Source organism: Cotesia glomerata, linkage group LG6, assembly GCF_020080835.1.
Source record: "Cotesia glomerata isolate CgM1 linkage group LG6, MPM_Cglom_v2.3, whole genome shotgun sequence".
Classification (NCBI taxonomy): domain Eukaryota; kingdom Metazoa; phylum Arthropoda; class Insecta; order Hymenoptera; family Braconidae; genus Cotesia; species Cotesia glomerata.
This window is the reverse complement of record NC_058163.1, coordinates 25,975,591-25,998,352: the sequence shown is the minus strand read 5'-3', so window position 1 is coordinate 25,998,352 and position 22,762 is coordinate 25,975,591. Positions and strand designations below refer to the sequence as shown.

General features: G+C 27.4%; 1 protein-coding gene across 1 annotated transcript; it reads left to right on the top strand.

Moving 5' to 3' along the window:
- Window positions 1-1,499: 1,499 nt before the first annotated feature.
- On the top strand, window positions 1,500-3,460 carry LOC123266956 (pre-mRNA-splicing factor 38B-like). The gene is made up of 2 exons (XM_044731401.1): window positions 1,500-1,966; window positions 2,863-3,460. Exons 1-2 carry the CDS (start codon window positions 1,826-1,828, stop codon window positions 3,367-3,369), a joined length of 648 nt encoding a protein of 215 aa, XP_044587336.1. The 5' UTR covers window positions 1,500-1,825; the 3' UTR covers window positions 3,370-3,460.
- Window positions 3,461-22,762: the final 19,302 nt, after the last annotated feature.

Below are 22,762 nucleotides of genomic sequence, written 5' to 3'. Positions count from 1 at the left end.
GTAAATGCGAGTAAGCAAAGTGAATGCTTAGAGTTGTAACTAAACGCAGAAATAGCTGTCGCTCATTCGCATAATAATATTATACATATACACGCACACTGAAAAGTGAGGGAAAAGAATCCGTGTCCAATGCAACAAGCATCTTGTCGTTTCACAGTAGACACTCGACTCTTCTCAACTAATATAAACTTTACTTTATGTTTCTCTCTTTTTTTTTTTTTTTTTTTTTTTTTTTATTATTATTATTATCATTATTATTTATATAAATGTTAAAAAATAATCTATATTATGATGAAAAGTATTCAAGCTACATTCGAAAATGCTCTATCTTTAGATACATAATTAAGAAATGACTCTGTATCTTGAGAACTATGGACATTTTTAAAAATATAAGCTCACCCCGACATTACACTCATCGAGACCTTTCATTTGAGTACCCACATTAATTTTTCATATATTTTATATATTTATATATATTATATATATGTATATATGAAAAAAATATCAAAAATGCATATGAGTACTCAAATGAAAGCTCTTGATGAGTTTAACATCGGGATGAGCTTATATCTTTAAAAAGTTTAATAGTTAACAAAGTATAGTTCAATTTAACGTAATTAAGAACCGACCTGGTATCTTGTGAATTATTAACATTTTTAAAAATATAAGCTCATCCCGATGTTACACTCATCAAGACCTTTCATTTGAGTACCCACATCAATTTTTCATATATTTTATATATTTATATATATTATATATATGTATATATATATATATATATATTTATATATATTATATATATGTATATATGAAAAATATATCAAAATGCATGTGGGTACTCAAATGAAAGCTATTGATGAGTGTAACATGGGGATCAGCTTATATCTTTAAAAATGTAAATAATTAAGAACTGACATTGCTATCTTGTTAATGATATTTTTAAAGATATAAGCTCACCCCGACATTACACTCGTTGAGACCTTTCATTTGAGTACTCACATCAATTTTTCATATATTTTGTATATTTATATATATTACATATATGTATATATGAAAAATATATCAAAAATGCATGTGGGTACTCAAATGAAAGCTCTTGATGATTGTAACATCGGGATGAGCTTATATCTTTAAAAACGTCAATATTTAAGAAAGTACAGTGCAATTTAACAAAAATTATTATTTAATAAACCAAAATTTTATTTATTTATAGTTCTCAAGCCACGGCAGTCACATAGTGACTGCAAGGTTGCTAGCATAATTTAATTTTTTCTGCGAACAAGTACGAACATGTGAGACAGCTGCCCACTTGCTCTTATCATGCTGTCTCTGTTTTCTTAAAATTGAAATTTAATAAAAAAAAAAAAAAAATAACGAAAAACAAAAGCGCGGAGTCCTAGTTATGTTTTATTTTTTATTTTATTTAATGATCGCGCTATCTCTGTCATTCTCCATGGCAACCAAATGACAAACGATGTTGATGTTTAGTTGTTGAATAAACAAAGTCATTGGCCATCTCAACGGAACAGTCACGCGATCCCGAGATCATTCATTAATTTATTCTAAATCATAAGTAATCCGTTATTTTATCGAGGAATTTATTATTTTAATCGTTTAATAAAATGTCACGAGTATTTAGATCTATAATTTAGTAAATTAAAACAGTTTTTATTAAATTAAAAGTTAAAATAAAATAAATATCAAGATAATTGATCGCTGGTACCAAGAGTTCGGGAATACAGAAGATTATTTAGTTCTTCGGTCGCTTTAATTGCATTTATTATTTGATTTGATTTAACACGGAGTTAATCTGAAACGCATCAAGATGGTGAAGCAATCGCCCAAGATGACGAAGCTCGTCGTCTCGGCTATCAAGAACCTCCGCGATGTCCAGGGGTCTACCACCAAGGATATCCTGAATTATGTCATGAAAGAATATAATTCGGAGCCTTCGCTCGAGCGGCGGGTGAGTTTTTTTAGTTTTTTTATTTTTTTTTTGGCTTAAATGAGAGCGGGGATTTTTTGGAAATTTTATTTTGTCAAAGGGAATTTTTTGGGAATCTGTAAAGCATGAATTTTTTAATTTTAGAGAATTTTTTATTTTTTTGGTAAAAAATTTTTTTTTGAGGTTAAAAGCTTTTTTTTTTATTAACAAAAGAATTGAGAGAAAAAATTGTTTTTTGTTTTTTGAGATTGAGAGAAATTTTTGAGGTTAGAGATGATTAAATTTGACAATTTAATTTTTTTTTAATTTAAAATTTTTTATTATTGATAAAATTAAAAAATATAAATATTATTTGGGTTAAATTGAGAAATTTTTGAAAATTTTGAATTTTATAAAGATTAAAAATCCAAAATTTAATTATTTAATGATTGAAATAATTTTTATTAGATTAAAAAATATTTTCATTTTCTAAAATATTTTTTTTTTTAAATTAAAAAATTAATTTTTAGCTTAAAATTAAAGAATTCTATTTTTCAACAATTTAAATAATTTTTACAAAATTAAAAAAATATTTTAACAAAGAAGAATTTTTTTTTTTTAATTTGAAATTTAAAAATTAAAAAAATTAATTTTTAGTTTAAATACTTAAAATTTCTTTTTTTAACGATTTAAATAATTTTTACAAAAATTTAGCAGACAAGAATCTTTTTTTTTTGGAAAATTTGAAATTTAAAAATTCAAAAAATTAATTTTTAGTTTAAAACTAAAAAAATTTCATTTTTTAATGCTTCAAATAATTTTTACAAAATTAAAAAAATATTTTAACATAGAAAAAATTTTTTTTTGCAAAATTTACGGGAAAAAAAAAAAATAATTTTTTTAACTCCAAAAAATAAACCAATTATTTTATTTTCCAGTTACGAACAGCGCTGAAGCGAGGCATCGACTACGGCATCCTCGTGAAGAAGGGCCCGCACTACCTCCTGAACACCGAGCCAGAGATGTCGGTGGCCGAGCAAGCCCCGATGGAGCGCGGGGGCCGCAGACGAAGACGAGGAAGAAAAGGTCGCCGGGGAAAGAAAGGAGGTCGCCGTGGCCGCGGCCGCAAGCGTCGCGGAGGAAGACGCAAGCGCGGAGGAAAATCTCGCGGGCGCAGGCGCCGTAGCCGTCGCAGGAGACGCGGAGGTCGCGGAAAGACGATGAGGAAGCGCGGAGGAGTCGACGACGTGGACATGCTCCGCAAGGAGCTCTTCGAGGCCGCCCCCGCAGTCGCCCACGGAGACCCCGACGCCCCTGTTGGACCCCAGACCTACGATCGCCCCCGAAGTCGCAGTAGATCCCGACAGAGCCGCAGCAGAAGTCGAAGCAGATCCTCTGGCAGCAGCGACCGAGAGAACCACGATTCCCGACTACAGGCCGACTGATTTTTTTTTTATAAATAACCTTTTACATTTTTTATCACCTGTACACTTTTTTTATCACCCCCGTCTTGTTGACAATTTTTTTAGCCTCGATAACGGATTTTTTTTCCATTAATAAAACATCTATTTTCTCTGATTAATTATTATTATTTTTTTATTTCTATTTTTAGGTTATTATTATTATTTATTTATTTTTTATTATTTAAATTTTTTTGAAATTTCAGCCGCGACTTTTTTAAATTTTAACAGTAAGTTAATTTTTGAATAAATTATTTTATTTTGGATTTAAATTCAATAGAATAAATTTTAATTACTTTGGTGAAAATTAAAAAAATACTTAAAATATTATGATATACATTTTTATATATTTTATTAATTTAGGTTATTATTATTTATTTATTTATATATTTTTTATTAAAATTTTTTTGAAATTTTAGCCGTGACTTTTTTTTAATTTTAACAGTAAGTTAATTTTTGAATAAATTATTTTATTTTGGATTTAAATTCAATAGAAGAAATTTTAATTATTTTGGTTAGAATTAAAAAAGTACTTAAAATATTATGATATACATTTTTCTGAGCGTGAAAAAAAAGCATTAAAATATCGAGGAGGTTCATTTAAAATTTATAGATAAATTAATGTAAGGTTTAATGAGGGTCATAATCATTTTTATATATTTTATTAATTTAGATTATTATTTATTTATTTTTTATTATTTAAATTTTTTTGAAATTTCACTCGTGACTTTTTTAAATTTTAACAGTAAGTTGATTTTTAAATAAATTTATTTATTTAAATTAAATTATTTCATTTCAATTCAATGGAATAAATTTTAATTATTTTGGTTAGATTTAAAAAAGTACTTAAAATATTTTGATATAAATTTTTATAAGAACAAAGCATTAAAATATCAAGAAAGTCCATTTAAAATTCATAGATAAAGTAATGGAAAATTTAATAAGGATAATTTAGTAATTTTTATATATTTTATTAATAAAAGAAAATAAATATTTATTTTATTGAAAAAATAATTGTTTGATACAAGGTTGGATTAATTGTAAGGATAACCTAAATATATATAAAAAATTATTAAGTATAATAATAATAGTGAATTAAAAGAAAAATATTTACGCTAAAGAATTATTAATTTTTCTCGACTATTTATATTTATACAAAATCAATTCATTTTTTAGTTAAATTTAAATCGTCCTTTAAAGTTCGGTAGGTGAAAAAATAAGATAGCAAGTAGCCCGAATAAAACCACTAGCAATAATTCTCGAAAGGGTCAAAGGGGTCACCAGCCGCAGCCATCGAGCAGTGATTAGTGTTCCTTACGGTCTGCTTAGAGTTAAACCACCTGAATGTTAATAAAATAAAATTTCTATTATTTTCCTTTAAAAAAATTGAGTAATATTTACACGTGTTCAGATATACTTGTATTTAATAACCCATAAATAATATTTAGTATCTGGCTGTTGATTAATACTTCATAAATAAGAGGTTAATATTATTCTAACATTTAAAAAAAAATAAAATTTATTTTATTTAATAATTTTTTAAAAATATTTAAACAACATTCCTTTTTTCAATTATAAATTTTTATAATTTAAAAGCTTAAATTTTATTTTAAAAAAATTTTAATAGAACTTTTAAATTATAAAATTTATTTAATAATTTTTAAAAATACTAAGACATTCTTTTTTTCAATAATAAATTTTTATAATTTTAATTAAAAATTTAAAAGCTTAATTTTTATTTTGAAAAAATTTTAATGGAACTTTTAAACTATAAAATTTATTTAAAAATATTTATTTAATAATTTTTTTAAAATATTTATACAACATTTTTTTTTTTAATTATAAATTTTAATAATTTTAAGTAAAAATTTAAAAGCTTAAATTTTATTTTGAAAAAATTTTAATGCAACTTTTAAAGTATAAAATTTATTTAAAAACATTTATTTAATAATTTTTTTAAAATATTTATACAACATTCCTTTTTTCAATTATAAATTTTTATAATTTAAAAGCTTAAATTTTATTTTAAAAAAATTTTAATAGAACTTTTAAATTATAAAATTTATTTAATAATTTTTTAAAAATACTTAGACATTTTTTTTTTCAATAATAAATTTTTATAATTTTAATTAAAAATTTAAAAGCCTCAATTTTATTTTAAAAAAAATTTTAATAGAACTTTTAAAGTATAAAATTTATTTAATAATTTTTTTTAAATATTTATACAACATTCTTTTTTTCAATTATAAATTTTTATAATTTTAATTAAAAATTTAAAAGCTTAATTTTTATTTTGAAAAAATTTTAATGGAACTTTTAAAGCATAAAATTTATTTAATAATTTTTTTAAAATATTTATGCAACATTTTTTTTTCAATTATAAATTTTAATAATTTTAAGTAAAAATTTAAAAGCTTAAATTTTATTTTAAAAAAATTTTAACAAAACTTTTAAAATATAAAATTCATTAAAAAAATTTTTTCAAGTGAATATTTTAAAGTATAAAATTTATTTAAAAACATTGATTTAATAATTTTTTAAAAATATTTATACAACATTCTTTTTTTCAATTATAAATTTTTATAATTTTAAGTAAAAATTAAAAAGCTTAAATTTTATCTTAAAAAATTTTAATGGAACTTTTAAAGTATAAAATTTATTTTAAAAAATTTTTTAAGTGAATATTTTAAAGTTTAAAAATATTTTTGGTGGTTTGATAGCCGGTAGCAAATGATGAGAGTAAGAACGATACAAATTGAGCTGAAAGTAGAATTGCTTTAATCTTTTAAAGTAAATATATAATAAGAAAGGATGTTAAAGGCTGACAAATTTACGAGAGTACGGCAACGATTGCTCTTGGGTGTTATCTGCTGGCAGTAACGGATGTCCAGTAATGCTGAGTGGATGGCTTCTTTATATTATACATTATACATTATATATTATATATTATGCAAAAGTTGGTCTCAAGATGCCTGAGGTGTGCTATCACCCAACAGGTAAATTTTGTTTACGAATTTACCGAGATAAATTCGCGAAAGGTTTAATAAGAATTTTAACGGGAGTTTGTAATAATAAGGTAGTAATATTTAAAAACATGGAAGCTGATATGGATACGGACATGTTAAGTGTAAGTGTGATAAAGGGTGTGCAAGAAGATAGTGGATACCATCTCCATTATTTTCACGCTGATTCAAGTTTTATTTGGAGGTGTCACAGTCACAGTGGCGTGTTTTCACGTCTGTTAAATGAGATAGTGTCAGGTTGTGATATCGTTTGGTAGATTTACGTCGTCCCGGGACGTCAAGTAGATCCTCGACGGACAGGTTATGGGCCCAGGTCATCGCGAGATTAGAATCCATCCATGAATTTCTGTGTGTAATTTTAAGGAAATGCTTTAGATTAGATTAGGTTAGAAGGGTAATTTTTAATGATGGGGATTAATTAATTTGGGCGAAACATTGTAATTAAGGTTGAAAAAATATTTTTTTGGGTTTAGTTGGGAGCTTACGATAAAGTAATTGTAGCAAATAGCAACCTTACAGTCACTATGTGACTTGTGAAATAAAAATAAATAAAATTTTGCTTTACTAAATAATGAATTTTATTAAATTGCCCTGTACTTTCTTAAGTAAATTAAATATTGACCTTTTTAAAGATATAAGCTCATCACGATGTTACATTCATCAAGAGCTTTCATTTGAGTACCCACATGCATTTTTGATATATTTTTTATATATACATATATATAATATATACAAAATATATAAAAAAATTGATGTGGGTACTTAAATGAAAGGTCTTGATGAGTATAATGTCGAGGTGAGCTTATATCTTTAAATATGTCATTAGTTGACAAGATAGCCATGTCAGTTCTTAATTATTGACATTTTTAAAAATATAAGCTGATCCCGATGATAGATTCATTGAGAGTTTTCATTAGAGTACTCACATGCATTTTATATATATTACTCATATATACATATATATATATATATATATATATATATATATATATAAATATAAATATATAAAATATATGAAAAATTGATGTGGGTACTCAAATGAAAGCTCTCGATGAGTATAATGTCGGGATGAGCTTATATCTTTGAAAATGTCAATTGTGCACAAGATACAAGGTCAGTCCATAATTATTGACATTTTTAAAGATATAAGCTCATCCCGATGTTACACTCATCAAGAGCTTCCATTTGAGTACCCACATGCATTTTCATATATTTTTCATATATACATATATATATATAATTTATGTAATATATGAAAAATTGATGTGGGTACTCAAATGAAAGGTCTCGACGAGTATAATATCAGAATGAGCTTACACGGAAAAAAGAAAACTCGAAAAATTACAGTATATAATGCAACGTGGCGCTTCGTGATGAAAACTGGAAAAATTACAGTTTTAGATTGTAATTATTACTGGTTTTAGAAGAATTAAATTGTAGAATGTAATATTTACATTGAAAGCTCTGAATATTAAATTAAAAAATTGAATTTAGAAAAATGTTATTTTAAACTGTAATTTTTCTAGTTTTGATTACGACGGGACCGATTTTACATTTTATACTGTAATTTTTCGAGTTTTCTTTTTTCCGTGTATATCTTTAAAAATGTCAATAGTTGACAAGATAGCAATGTCATTCCTTAATTATTGATATTTTTGAAGATATAAGCTCATCCCGATGTTACATTCATCAAGAGCTTTCATTTGAATACCTACATGCATTTTTGATATATTTTTCATATATTCATATATATATAATTTATATAAATATATGAAACATTGATGTGGGTACTCAAATGAAAGGTCTTGATGAGTGTAACATCGAGATGAGCTTATATCTTTTAATATATCAATAGTTCAAAAGATATAAGGTCATTTCTTTATTATGTATCTAGAGAAATACACTGGCCAGAAAATTTTGCTTATTCCCTTAATAATATAGATAATATAAAAAAAAAATCTAAAAACACAATAAACACTTAAACATTATTATTATCGGTATCGAGGATAAAATCAGTGTAGTCTGTAGTAGCACCTGCAGAGGTCACGAGATCGTCCAAAGTTGTCGAACAGTTCTTTTGGTTATCTTCGAGAGCATCAGAAATTAAAAGTATAAAAAATGCCATTTGTCTTTGTTTCGTCCGCAATTCCTTTTATTTCAGCTTGTTCAATGCAAATAACACAGTGACAAAATATTTTTGTTCTTATTATTTTTTTGTCTCGCTCTTCCTGCAACACACTCCACTACAAATAATTTCTTAGGGTTTTATTTTAATGACATAGCGGAGAAAATAACAGGCGAGACCGCCTACACTTGCCCCGCAAAAAACGACACTCGAGTGTATGTATAAATTCACCTTCTTAGCTCACGTCGATGCAGGTGCTTCTCGCTAACTACATCCACCTTCACCTTTCTTTCGCATTGCTATTATATTACGTTATATTAAAAAATACCGAGTTAATTAACTCAGATAAATAATTATCGATAGCCCACAGCTGTATGCCATCAAATTAATTTTTATTTTTTAAATCAATGAGTTACATTATTTTTTTAATTTTATAAACTTAAAAATAAATATAAATATTTAATTTTTCATTATTTTAAAAATTTAAATTTTTTACAAAGAAAATTTTATTTAACTAAAACAACGATTTATTTTCCTGTAATTATCATTATTATTATTTTGAAAAGGCTCAATAGTACACTGATAGAAGGATTTGTTTATAATTAAAAATATTTGTTAATATTTAACAAATCATTTATTAGAGACCACTTTTTAGTCCTTAACAAATATTTTTTAGTATTTAAAAAGATTTATTAATATTTAATAAATGAATATCAGATTTATTAAATACAAACGAATGATTTTAAATACTAAGAAATATTTGTTTAATACTAAAAAATGGTCTCTAATAAATGATTTGTTAACTATTAACAAATATTTTTTAATACAAATAAATCCTTCTATCAGTGTAGTAATATTCGAAAAAATATTCTTTTTTTGCCCTCCGGGCGGAAAGTGACAACTTTCGTCCCGCTGCGCTAAACTAAGTTGCCGCTTTCCGCCTTCGTCGGACAAAAAAATAGTATACACTCCTCGGGAAGTAAATAAGAAAGCCTCAGATCACATGTTTGTTGACCTCGGCTTCGCCTCGGCCAACAATTACATGTGATCTGAGACATTTCTTACTTTACTTCCCTAGGTGTGTAATATACTATTAATTTAACGATTATAGACAATATGACCATCAGGATACTTAGTGGTGTTCTTACGAACTTTGTAATTGCCGTTTATAATTTCTTCATTATAATTATTTACAGTTACGGAACCATATTCATCTACAAATTCTTTAGTTGTATTCATGAAAGTTTTGGTATCGTCATAAATTTTCTGAAAATTCCGGATATTTTTGGCAGAATTATTTCCATAGTATACTTCTTGTTCATTGAAACTGCGACTATTTTTTAATATATTAAATTGTGTTTTCTATTAATATTATATATTTTATATTAAGTTGTTATATTATTGTTATATTAATATTAATATTTTATATTAAGTTGTTATATTAGCACTGTTCACTGGGATTATACTTGTTTTAATGTCCTTGTTATCAGGGGTAAGACTCTGAATGACTGCTGGACCGCTGATAATCATTGCAGTAATGATTAATCGATTCATTTTCACGATGAACTGCAATTAAAATTAAGAAAAAATTGTTTTAGAGATTTTTAATCAATTAAATTTTATTGTAAAAATTTTTTTATTAAAAAATAAATTATAGGCAAACTTATTTAGTTTTTAAGATAAAGTATAATTTACCGTGAGTATAGTTTCAGCCATGATGTTGAGAGTGAATAAATTTAGATTTATTAAACTTGAATTAGTTGAAAAATATTGCTAGTGAAACAATAAGTTTAAAGCTATTGCAGCACAATTTTAAATCAAACTAACTGCGTTATTCGCAAATCGTTTATAAAGCTACAATGACTAATTCTTGGTAATAAATTTTTCTCCACACGTCATTGCAGAGACATTAAAAAAAATAATTTTTATTTGTTTCAAATGTATTATCAATATTTTCAAGGTAAAATGATAATTTTTAACAAAAAAATTTTCTACAAGTAAGTCTTATCACGGAAAGAATAAAAAAAAAGTTTGGAAAATCCAAAAGTGCACACCTCATAACGCTCATTCATTTTTTAAGAAAAAATAAATTGTGTAACTGATAAAAAAAAAGAAAATTATAATTAAGTAATTTCTTACAGAGTATTTTTTTTTTTTAAATATCAGCGCCCTTTTTTCTTGTTATATGCGCACGCAGTCTAAAAAAATCTAGCTTTATCAAGTGGCGCCATAGTTTTCACGTGACAAATAAGAAAAATTCGTTTGTCTTTGTACGGTTATACCGTAATAAATTTTAATAAAATTTCAATTTAAAAAAAAAATACGTAAACTAGGCTACTGATACGAAATACGGACCCAGTTCATCGCATTCGTAAACTAATAAAAAAGGTCCGGTCTTGAAAAATCAATTTGTTCGGGAGTAATCATTGGTACATCCAAAATGGGGTGACATCCGGACGTCCACGTAAAATTTTTTTCAAAACGTTTTTTTTTTTCAAAATAGCTACATGAAATGATTTTAGAAAGTAAAATATGGTTTAATTTAAGTGTTTTTTCCGTGTACATCTACTTATATTATTGTATAAGTGTAATATGGTTATGATAGAGACATTTAAAGATCACAAAATTGCTTGACCTTGACGAGTCGAGTATAAAGCACAACCTCACTCGCTTCACGCTATGAGGCGTGCAATTATTAGTTTTGTATTGCAATCCATTATCAATATTTTCAAGGCAAAATTTATTCGGGCTTGTCGATCTGTTCACATGGATAAATTTATTTATAAAAATTATCATGAGCTAATTTCGCTGAAAATTAATAGGGAATGATTGTGATAAAAAAAAAATCTTCTACATAAAATTATTTCTTTACTGGCAATTAAGGATGTCATAGGTCTGCGCTAATGTTCTACCAGCCGTTGATTTTACAATCAATTATCACCTGTATACTTTTCAATAACAGTAATTATCCAGAAAATTTACTGATAATTAAGGTTGCCGAGTCATTGACCAAAGTAATATATTAAAAACATTAAATGTATCCAAGAAACTGAGTAACTCAGTTAAAAAACGATTCCCGTGTTATGTACTAATCGAAGTTTACAAGACTAGTGCTCGACTCCACTAGCACAAGCCATCAGCCAGGACTAAACAGTTAACCTAACCCGTGATATGTGCAGAAATGAACCCCATACCAAAGACTATGCTTATAATTATTATTCTCGTGAAAAAACTTTCTCAAGTAGTCATATCAGAAAATTTAAGGCGCTGATATATGGCCTAACATGTCTATATAATTTTTTGATCAAAGGTAATATTGAAAATATCCGACAGGTAGCGCATGATCGTTAAATTTTCTCCCCAGAGGAGAAATAAATCGATCATTGTTATTATTTTTATCAAAATAAAAATTTTTATGAGTACTATTATTTTTTATAGGTTTTGAAATGTAACGAGCAGAGATGCTGGCATGAGGTCGGCATCATACCTCGAAATTGCGTATTCTACACCATCGACAAGTCGTGAGTAGTGTGCTGAGATGGTAGAAAGCGTAGCGGGTGTGCGGCAGTAAGTTGTAGCTCTGAGGTCGGAGGTCATTCCTAGGTCGTTTGCACTCATGAGAACTTTACCTGTACGTTTACAGGTAACTATTTTTTAGCTCTGAGTCTGCTATTGTGTGCTGTGTGCTTAAATTCATGCCTTTTACTCCAACACACAACTAAATATGCTATTAAAAGTGTGGTGGGTGTTGGGAAAAAAATTATGTACTTGGTTTTTAATCACAGAGGATTCAATTATAATGCCGATTGGCGTTTAGGTACATAAATAAATAAATAAATAAATTACATGATCGTGATAATGAGAGGTAATTAGCAGAATCTATGTTATTATATAATTTCACCTGGAGTTGTGTCTTTTCGTGGTTTCATATCATTCTCATCAATAGTCAATTTCGGATGATAAGTATTTTGGCTGCATTCGAAAAACATCTATCTCTAGATACATAATTAAAAAACGACCTCGTAACTCGTGAACTGTTGACATTTTTGAAGATATAAGCTATCCCGATGTTACGCTCATCGAGACCTTTCATTTGAGTACCCACATCAATTTTTCATATATTTCATATATTTATATATATCATATATATGTATAAATGAAAAATATATCAAAAATGCATGTGGATATTCAAATGAACCCGCATGGAAAAATATATATGCGAAAAATATATGCAAATATATATTTTCACATATATTTTTTTTGCGCTAAATATATGTCCGCATATATGTTCACATATATGCGCGCAAATAAATGCACAGAAAAAAATTTAACTTGAATCAAGTAAATAATTTTGCAGAATTTAGCTTTCTTGACTTGAGTAAAAAAATTCTCAAACTGAGAAATTTTTTTTTCAGTGTATGCTTACATATATGTCTACATATATTTTAGCATACTAGAATTCAAATTTGCGCGCGCAAGCGCGCGCCTCATATTTATGGTCATGATATATTTATGTGTAGTTTATGTATATTATATTCACTTTCAACCAATCAGAATGAGAATAAATATTTTCAACCAATCACATCACGAATAAATTGGTTTCACATACATTTCATCTCAATTTTATTATGGGATATCTCTGCATATATGTCAGCATCTATGTGAAAAATATATGTTGACATATTTTTTTTTTTTGAGTAAATATATGCGGCATATATATTATATATGCGACATATATTTTTGACATATATATTTCTTCATGCGGGAAAGCTCTTAATGAATGTAATATCGGGATGAGCTTATATCTTTGAAATATATGTATATATATATGCTACATTCATATAGATGTTACACTCATCGAGACCTTTCATTTGAATACCCACATCAATTTTTCATATATTTCATATATTTATATATATTATATATATGTATATATGAAAAATATATCAAAAATGCATGTGGATACTCAAATGAAAGCTCTTAATGAGTGTAACATCGGGATAAGCTTATATCTTTAAAAACGTCAATATTTAAGAAAATACAGTGCAATTTAACAAAAGTCATTATTTAATAAAGCAAAATTTTATTTTTTTATAGTTCAAAAGTCTCAGCAGTCACACAGTGACTGCAAGTTTGCTAGTTTATATTCATTCTTAATATTTTTAAATATCCATTTGTAATTTTTAAACCTATCACAACTTTTTTTAAAATTTTATTCAAAATAAAAATTTTTTCATTTTAACAAAATTATTTTTCTGAGTATATTTTTTAAGACTTGTCAAACATTTATTTCTGTGTTAAATGCTTATAGAATCCATTCATGCGTTGCAATGGAATGCGGATAAATAACTCCATAAAATAATTGTTTTTTTTTTTTCTTATGTAGTTTCCGGTTTATTGAATTTACGTAGCGTTTAGCAATTTAAGATAATAAATAATATAATTTAATATCACGAGTGTGGCGCCAAGAAGTTAAGTGAGAGACCGCCACCTGGGGAATATTCTAATGATTTAGTTAACGTTTACCGGAGTCTGGTAATCCGCCGTCAACGGAGTACATATAGTAGTGCGAGAGGATCTAGAAGACGAGTAGATATATTTCAACAGTAAATAGCATTAGATACATATATATACATAGTATAATATAATATGATATATACACTACATAATGTGAAGAAATAAATATATTTATAAATATGTTGTGTGTATTTATGTGAAGCAGTAACGGGAAGATGCACGGTTCACGGTGATGGAGACGGCAGCCCCATTATTTAGGACACCACCCGTTGGATTTATCTGCAGACTCTGGACTCTAGTGCAGCCGTACGCACAACATTATTATAAATGTTTTCTGGTATTGGTATTGGGCTCGGGTTTTGCTTCATGTTATGTTTTCTAGACGCTTTTTAGGTCTTAATTCTCGAGCAGTGAGATATCGCGAGTGGAATATTGTGAATGAACTTCCGGGAGAGGACTTGCTGTACTAAGTTCCTGGAAAGTAAAGAGGGAAATTTAAATTGTCATGTTACACATATCTTAATTATCTACCAAAAACTCTTCAGTTGGAATCGTTCCAATTAACTGGCTCTGCTATTTATTTATTTTTTAAGCCTTTGTTTTATTATTTGTTCTGCAGAGCAAAAAAGACTTCGAAAAAAATTTTTTTCTTCTTTTTACTTAAAAATACGTATATTGTGTATGTATACGCAAGAGTCTGTAAAAAATATAAGAAAAAAAAATTTTTTTGCCTTTCTAGATTTCATATTATTCTCACAAATAGTCAATTTACTGTATCCTGACCCTGTATCTTGAGAACTGTTGATATTTTTAAAAATATAAGCTCACTCCGACATTACACTCATCGAGACCTTTCATTTGAGTACCCACATCAATTTTTCATATATTTTATATATTTATATATATTATATATATGTAAATATGAAAAATATATCAAAAATTTATGTGGGTACTCAAATAAAAGCTTTTGATGAGTGTAACATCATGATGAGCTTATATCTTTTTAATAAAAAATGTCAATAATTAAGAAATGACCTTATATCTCGTGAACTATTGACATTTTTAAAGGTATAAGCTCATCCCGATGTTACACTCATCGAGACCTTTCATTTGAGTACCCACATCAATTTTTCATATATTTCATATATTTATATATATTATATATATGTATATATGAAAAATGCATGTGGGTACTCAAATGAAAGCTCTTGATGAGTGTAATATCGAGATCAGCTTATATTTTTAAAAAAGTCAATATTTAAGAAAGTACAGTTCAATTTAACAAAAGTCATTATTTAATAAAGCAAATTTTTATTTCTTTAAAGTTCACAAGTTCACAATATTGTGATCAATTTTTTAATTTGATAAGCCGTAAGTTATATTATTTAAGTTAAAAATCTCGATAAAAGTAACTTCCTTGAAGACTCGTGAGTACCAACTAACTAATTGTGATTGTAATAGTAATTACCCAGAGATACGGATGGCATTTAATCTCAGTTATGGTGCGAGCTAAAGACAAAAGAGGTGTTGAAGAAACAAACTAAAATGGTGAAATAGTAAAGGGGAAACGATGGCAAAGATAATTATAAAAATCTCTAGATTAGCCACGGTCAAGGTGTATCGTATACGCGATAAATCTCGAGTCAGGTGCAGGACGATGATCATCAGCTCTAGCCGGCGTTGAGGTCTTAGGTCTTCTAGAGCCTTCAAGTCTGCAGCCTACATGTCTATCTATATACATGTATATAATAGCTTAGTATCATACTGATTTCAAATTATTTTAATTAAGAGATTTATAATTCATTTTTATAGCTTGTTATTTTTTATTGTCCTTCCGGTAATTATTTTTTATTTCTAATGAGTTTGTTTTATTAGTCATTTGAAAAGATTATCATTATTTATCATCTAGTATACTGAAAAAAAAATATTAATCAAATTTATTTTTAAATTTTTAATCTCCACTTCTTTCAAAAATTTAATTAAATTTTTTATAGTTATTAAAAATTATTTGATTAAAAAATTTTTATTTATTTCAACGATTTATTTTACAAAAATTAAGCTTAGAATTTTTTCAAAGAAAATTTTTTTTGAAATTATTATTTTTAAGTAGTTTAAATACTAAAATTTTAATACATTTTTTTTCATTAAATTTAAAACTTCAAAAAAAAGTTTCTTAAAGCGAGCAAAATTCAAAACCATGAGACACCTAGTGGTGATTTTGGAACTATTTTTTAGTTCTACTTTTTTTTCTCATTTTTTATAAACGCAAGTCTCCATAACAGTGACTGCAGGTTGCTAGCTAATGATAAACAAATAATTATCGGAGTGAAAGTAACAAGAAAGCCAGCATAACACATTCTAGGATTTGCTGTAATGTTTTCTGGATTAAAACAGAGTAATTGATCAATATTATTATTTACGCTTGGCAAGGACATAATTACACATAAATGTTGGGATAAATATAAACATAGATGTATTAATGCAAATCAGTATGATCTTACAAAAGTATCGTTGATTGTACGGAAATATCCCGGGAATATATTCCGAGGTTTATTACAGGATGCATCTATTTCACCTGTACCTGGATTGACTCCGCATGCAATTACGCGGTAATTCAAAAGAGCCTTAGGAGAGGGATATTGCCGATTAACTGACCGTGGGTTTCTCAATTCTTAGTTTATTCAACTATTAGGTAGATATTCATGTGCAATTGGTCTGGGGAATAAAGGATCGAGAATAAAGAAAATGCATTATGTATTTCTCATATATTTTCGATTTTTAAGTTATTTTATACTTAATGTGTCTTACTTTTCTTCATAAATTTTTTTCTTGCACGGAAAAAAGTAAACTGTAATAAAAAACAGTCAATTTATAATAAGTAATGATCAACTGCTAAAAATTACCATTTCAAACAGTAAAATCGTGATTTTACTATTCACTTTATAATATTTACCATTTAAACATTACAATTTATTGTTTACATGGAAGAAAATACTATTTTAAACAGTAATATACGCTATGTAGATGTCTAAAATGTTTAAGTATAATAATTAACAATTTAGACTTTGATATTTATCATTTGGTACCTAAAAAATGATCTTATGATATGTAAAAAGTATAAAATAAAGTTAGTAAATTTCTAATACAAACAACGTCAATATTTACAAAGTAAAATGGTAAATTTTAAACGCAACGCTAAAAATCAAACTGTAATTATTGATTTGCTTGGACTAGTAAAATGTAAATTTTAAAAGTATAATTTTCACTGTTTTAAATGTTAAATTCTCCTAGATTGAGACCCCCTTCTCTTTCATCTGAGTTCCCCTTCTCTGCATAATATCGACTATATATTGAAATGGCAATTTTTACTGTTTGAAACTGTAATTTTTTTAGATGAAAGAGTCGTTATTTACTATAGTAACAGCTACTAATCACTTATTTTGGATATTAAATTATAAATCTTGGCTTTTATACTTTCTACATTAAGTTGTGTAATATTTATATTTTTGCCACCCCGATGTCCGCTTTACTGTTTGGAACTATAAAAATTAACCGAAATCCGAGTGAATATTACAGTTTACTTTTTTCCGTGTGGTTTTAATATCAGTGGAAAATTTTTTATGACAATTTTCCGTTAATAATATTTAATATTGTACATTATTTATAAACTGTACAAATATAATTTTATTATTTTTTATATTTTGATTTTTTTTAACTTAATTAAATTAAAATTTTTAGAAAAAAAAATGATTAAATCTTTTTATGTGGAATAAGTTTATTTTATTTCATACTTTAATACCTCCAACTCAATTCTCCTTTGTGGAGAAAATTTAACGATCATACGCCCTCTGTCGGATACTTTCAACACTACCCTCGATCAAAAAATTATATCAGGATGTATCAAAAATTTTATATAGACATGTTAGGCCATATATCAGCGCCTTAAATTTTCTGATATGACTACTTGAGAAAGTTTTTTCACGAGAATAATAATTATAAGCATAGTCTTTGGTATGGGGTTCATTTCTGCACATATCACGGGTTAGGTTAACTGTTTAGTCCTGGCTGATGGATTGTGCTAGTGGAGTCGAGCACTAGTCTTGTAAACTTTGATTAGTACATAACGCGGGAATCGTTTTTTAACTGAGTTACTCAGTTTCTTGGATACATTTAATGTTTTTAATATATTACTTTGGTCAATGACTCGGCAGCCTTAATTATCAGTGAATTTTCTGGATAATTACTGTTATTGAAAAGTACCCTAGTAGAAATGAAATCAAGTTTTTAGCCAGTAACTGGCCAGTTTTACTAGACTTAAACCAGTAACTGGCCAGTGTAATATCCAGTTTCTGTCTAGTAACTGGCCAGTTTTACTAGAGATCTAACAAAACATTATGGCGGCTTTAGTGAAACTGTCAGTTTCGAATTCTGAGGTTATTAGGCGTTATTAAAATTGTCAAATAAATTCAAAATAATGTTTAATAAACGATATGATATAAAAAAGTTTCATTTATGTGTACATTATAAAATAGATAACATCATTAGTCTGATAGACTAATAATAAATCTAACAATAGAATAAGAAAATAATTATTTTGAATTGGAGATTTGTTTTTAATGCCCACAGTCGCAATTTATATATTGTGTCATTTTTTTTCACTGTATCCATTTTGAAATATATACTGGAAATTATTTACACGTTAATAAACACTAATTTTGATTGATTTATACTGTTTTTTAATAATAATAATTACAATAATGATGCGTACAGGTTAACAAAAAAAATAAACAAACATACACACACTAGTAAAGATACACTGTCGGTGTAACTAATGTTTATGACTTAGTTGTAGGTGGCGCGATTTCAAGTTTTTACTCGATATCACTGGCCAGTTACTGGTTTATATCCAGTGAAAACTCGATTATTTCTACTAGGGTATACAGGTGATAATTGATTGTAAAATCAACGGCTGGTAGAACATTAGCGCAGACCTATGACATCCTTAATTGCCAGTAAAGAAATAATTTTATGTAGAAGATTTTTTTTTTATCACAATCATTCCCGATTAATTTTCAGCGAAATTAGCTCATGATAATTTTTATAAATAAATTTATCCATGTGAACCGATCGACAAGCCTGAATAAATTTTGCCTTGAAAATATTGATAATGGATTGCAATAAAAAACTAATAATTTTTTTATTCTTTCCGTAATAAGACTTACTTGGGGAAAATTTTTTTGTTAAAAATTATCATTGTACCTGGAAAATATTGATAATACATTTGAAACAAATAAAAATTATTTTTTTTAATGTCTCTGCGATGACGTGTGGAGAAAAATTTATTACCAAGAATTAGTTATTGTAACTTTAAAAACAATTAGCTAATGTAATGATTAATAGCCATTATTAAAATTAATCATAATTATTTATCATAACTATTAAATTTGTTTATATCACGCTTTTATCAGCAAATTAATGTATTTTATGGTACTATAAATTTAATTAGCCTTTATGGAGCTGTAATGAGGATTTGAAAGTCTAAAATGATGAATTTAAAATTTATTGCTAAAACTTTTGATATTAATTATTAGTTTTTTTTCTCAGTAAAATTAATTCGAAACTCGTTTGAAATGTATATATTATAATCGGACATTAATCTTGTCAAAGTCAACGTTAATACACTCTTCCGTTGTCTGTTGAATAAATAAAAATGAAAAATTACTGACCAGTTTGTTTGCTGAAAATTTATTTTGTTGGTAAAGCGAGAGCTTTTCTCGATAAAAGTCGGGAGTAAAGGAGAAGAAAATAATAATAAGGAAGAAAGACACTAACTGGGAATAAACCTTAAGTATAAGTAAAGAGGAGGGAGGAAGGATGAGAGGAGGCTGAGGTGATGCAGAATGTAATGTAATGTAACCTGAGGAAAGGGAACGAAAGGAAAGCGGTAAGAGTGGTACTGGGTCGTGTGTTGTGTGCAAGGAAGAAGTATGCTTGCGGTCGTTTAGTTAACAGAGATCAAAGGCAAACACCGGCAATAATTATAGAAATATGCACGTTGATGGTGCACAGACTGCGTACGACGACAACCGGCAAGTGTTGGAAAGGGGGTGGGATTGTCGGCGAATGTTTCACACTCGAATTCCCTCATTTCACTTCAATATTTACCTGGAAATCTGATCGTCATACTGCTGATACAGTTAACCCATTCATTTTAATGCTTATCATATTACTAAAAATTGTTTTTATTATTTCAATTGACACTTGAGAAGTGTGCTTTGAAATATTATTTTTCTATTTAAGAATAAGGCTATTTAAAAATTGGCCGTTCTCGACATTAATAGGTAGATTTTTGGGATAAATATTTTAAAAAATTTCGGCTTTAAAAATAGCATTTGAAATATAGGAGTTATTTTATGATAAAAACGAGAAATTAATTATTTTTAATTTTCTGAATTATGAAATATATGATGAAAAAATAGACGAATAATATTTAACTGCTTATAAAGCTGTGCTTACAGCAGGGTACAATAATTATATAATAATGAACTAGTAAGGTATAACATAAATTGTCTAATTAATTATTCTTAAAATCTTACATATTGATTAAATAAATACTAGACTGTACATAAATTTATTAATTTATTAGAATACTCTGGTGCGATGGGTAAGTCAAATTGAAAATAGTTATGAGAACTTTAATATTGTTTTGATAAATTTAAGCTTTTTTTGTATAGCTAAAAAATTTCTTAAAGAAAAATGCCCGAAATACATTTATTAAAAATTTTCCAATTTTTAAAATCAAAGGATGAATAGAGCTTATCTTTATTAACTAATGACTTTTAAATTGCACTGTAATTTTTTAACAATTGACGTTTTTAAAGATATAAGCTCATCCTGATGTTACACTCATCGAGAGCTTTCATTTGAGTACCCACATGCATTTTAATATATTTTTCATATATACATATATACATATATCTAATATACATAAATATATAAAATATATGAAAAATTGATGTGGGTATTCAAATGAAAGGTCTCGAAGAGTGTAACATCGGGATGAGCTTATATCTTAAAAAATATCATTAGTTGACATGATAGCAATGTCAGTTCTTAATTACTGACATTTTTGAGTATATAAGCTCATCCTGATGTTACACTTATCAAGAGCTTTTATTTGAGTACTCACATGCTTTTTTGATATATTTTTCATATATACATATATATAATATATATAAATATATGAAATATATGAAAAATTGATGTGGGTACTCAAATGAAAGGTCTTGATGAGTGTAATGTCGAGGTGAGCTTATATCTTTAAAAATGTCAATAGTTCACAAGATACAAGGTCAGTTCTTAATTATTGACATTTTTAAAGATATAAGCTCATCCTGACGTTTCACTTATCAAAAGCTTTCATTTGAGTACCTACATGCATTTTTGATATATTTTTCATATATACATATATATATAAAATATATAAATATATGAAAAATTGATGTGGGTACTCAAATGAAAGGTCTTGATGAGTGTAACATTGGGATGAGCTTATATCTTTAAAAATGTCAATAGGTCACAAGATACAAGGTCATTTCTTAATTAGGTATCTATAGAGATAAAGCATTCTGCTCATTCTCATAATAATATAGATTATAAAGTATAAATTTAGCAGATAAAATTAAATAACGTGTCAGCTTTAATATTATAATTTCAAAAATAAATTATCTCTTTTATCAAAAATTATTCACGAAAATCGCGGATAAAAATGATGCCTTGATTCAAGAGATAAAATAATTTAACCAAAAAAAATTTTCCTTAATTTCTTTTAACTCAAGAATTTTTTATCCCGTCTAAAAAAAATCTTTTCTTCTAAATAGTCTTGTTGGTTCACGATTTTTTTCCCTTGAGTCAAGTAAACTTTTTTCTGAATGTAGTAAAAAGCTAATTAAAGTAAAGGTGTTCAGTGAGTTATCATCCGGCGAGCATCCGCCAATAAATAAAGAACAATGTCGCCAATTACCGGAAATTTGAATAAAAAAAGTGCAAGTAAAGTGACTTGACACAATCCTGATCATTAGTAACTTGATTAGCTTACACCTTCGCTAAAATATTCCCCGAGGACACAAAGGATACCGATTATTAGATACACTGTCGATTAACGAACAAGGATACATCGATTTAGTTACTAAAGTCGAACAAAGACGCGGGTTCGAACGGAGAAAAGAGGAATCGGAGCAGAATATCGAAAATGCACGGTAGCCATTTAAAAGGAAGGATTCACCTGGTGAGGCAGGTGAGCCAGGGCCTCACTTGTTACTTTTACCTCTACTCTGGTAATCCTCGATCGTCGATTCTCGATCGATAATGCAAATAAGTGTGTGTGTGTGTTTGTATGCGTGTGCTAGATAACACTTATGTAATTATATTTTTTACGGATGGGGAGCGGTTTCAAAGGGACCGAAATAAAACCGCTGGTGTGTTATTCCAAGCGAAAAGAGTTGTACTTTTGTTTGTATTTGTATGCATAAATGGTTAGAAGATTTCCAAGGTCACGTCGGTGGATGTCCTTGGACATTGTAATAAAGTATATAGAAATGTACAAAGCATTAAGGATCAAGCATAAGTATAAGTATACAGGAAATGTTTATTCAATATCGTGGCTTCTTGATCCGTGCTTCTGTCTGAAGAATGATGCTTTCTTTATAGTTAC

Bases quoted from the DNA above. Each gene is read 5' to 3' on its own strand.
- LOC123266956 (XM_044731401.1), top strand. From the start codon at position 1,826: ATGGTGAAGCAATCGCCCAAGATGACGAAGCTCGTCGTCTCGGCTATC. The intron at 1,967-2,862 runs GTGAGTTTTTTT...TTTATTTTCCAG, and splicing joins AGCCTTCGCTCGAGCGGCGG to TTACGAACAGCGCTGAAGCG.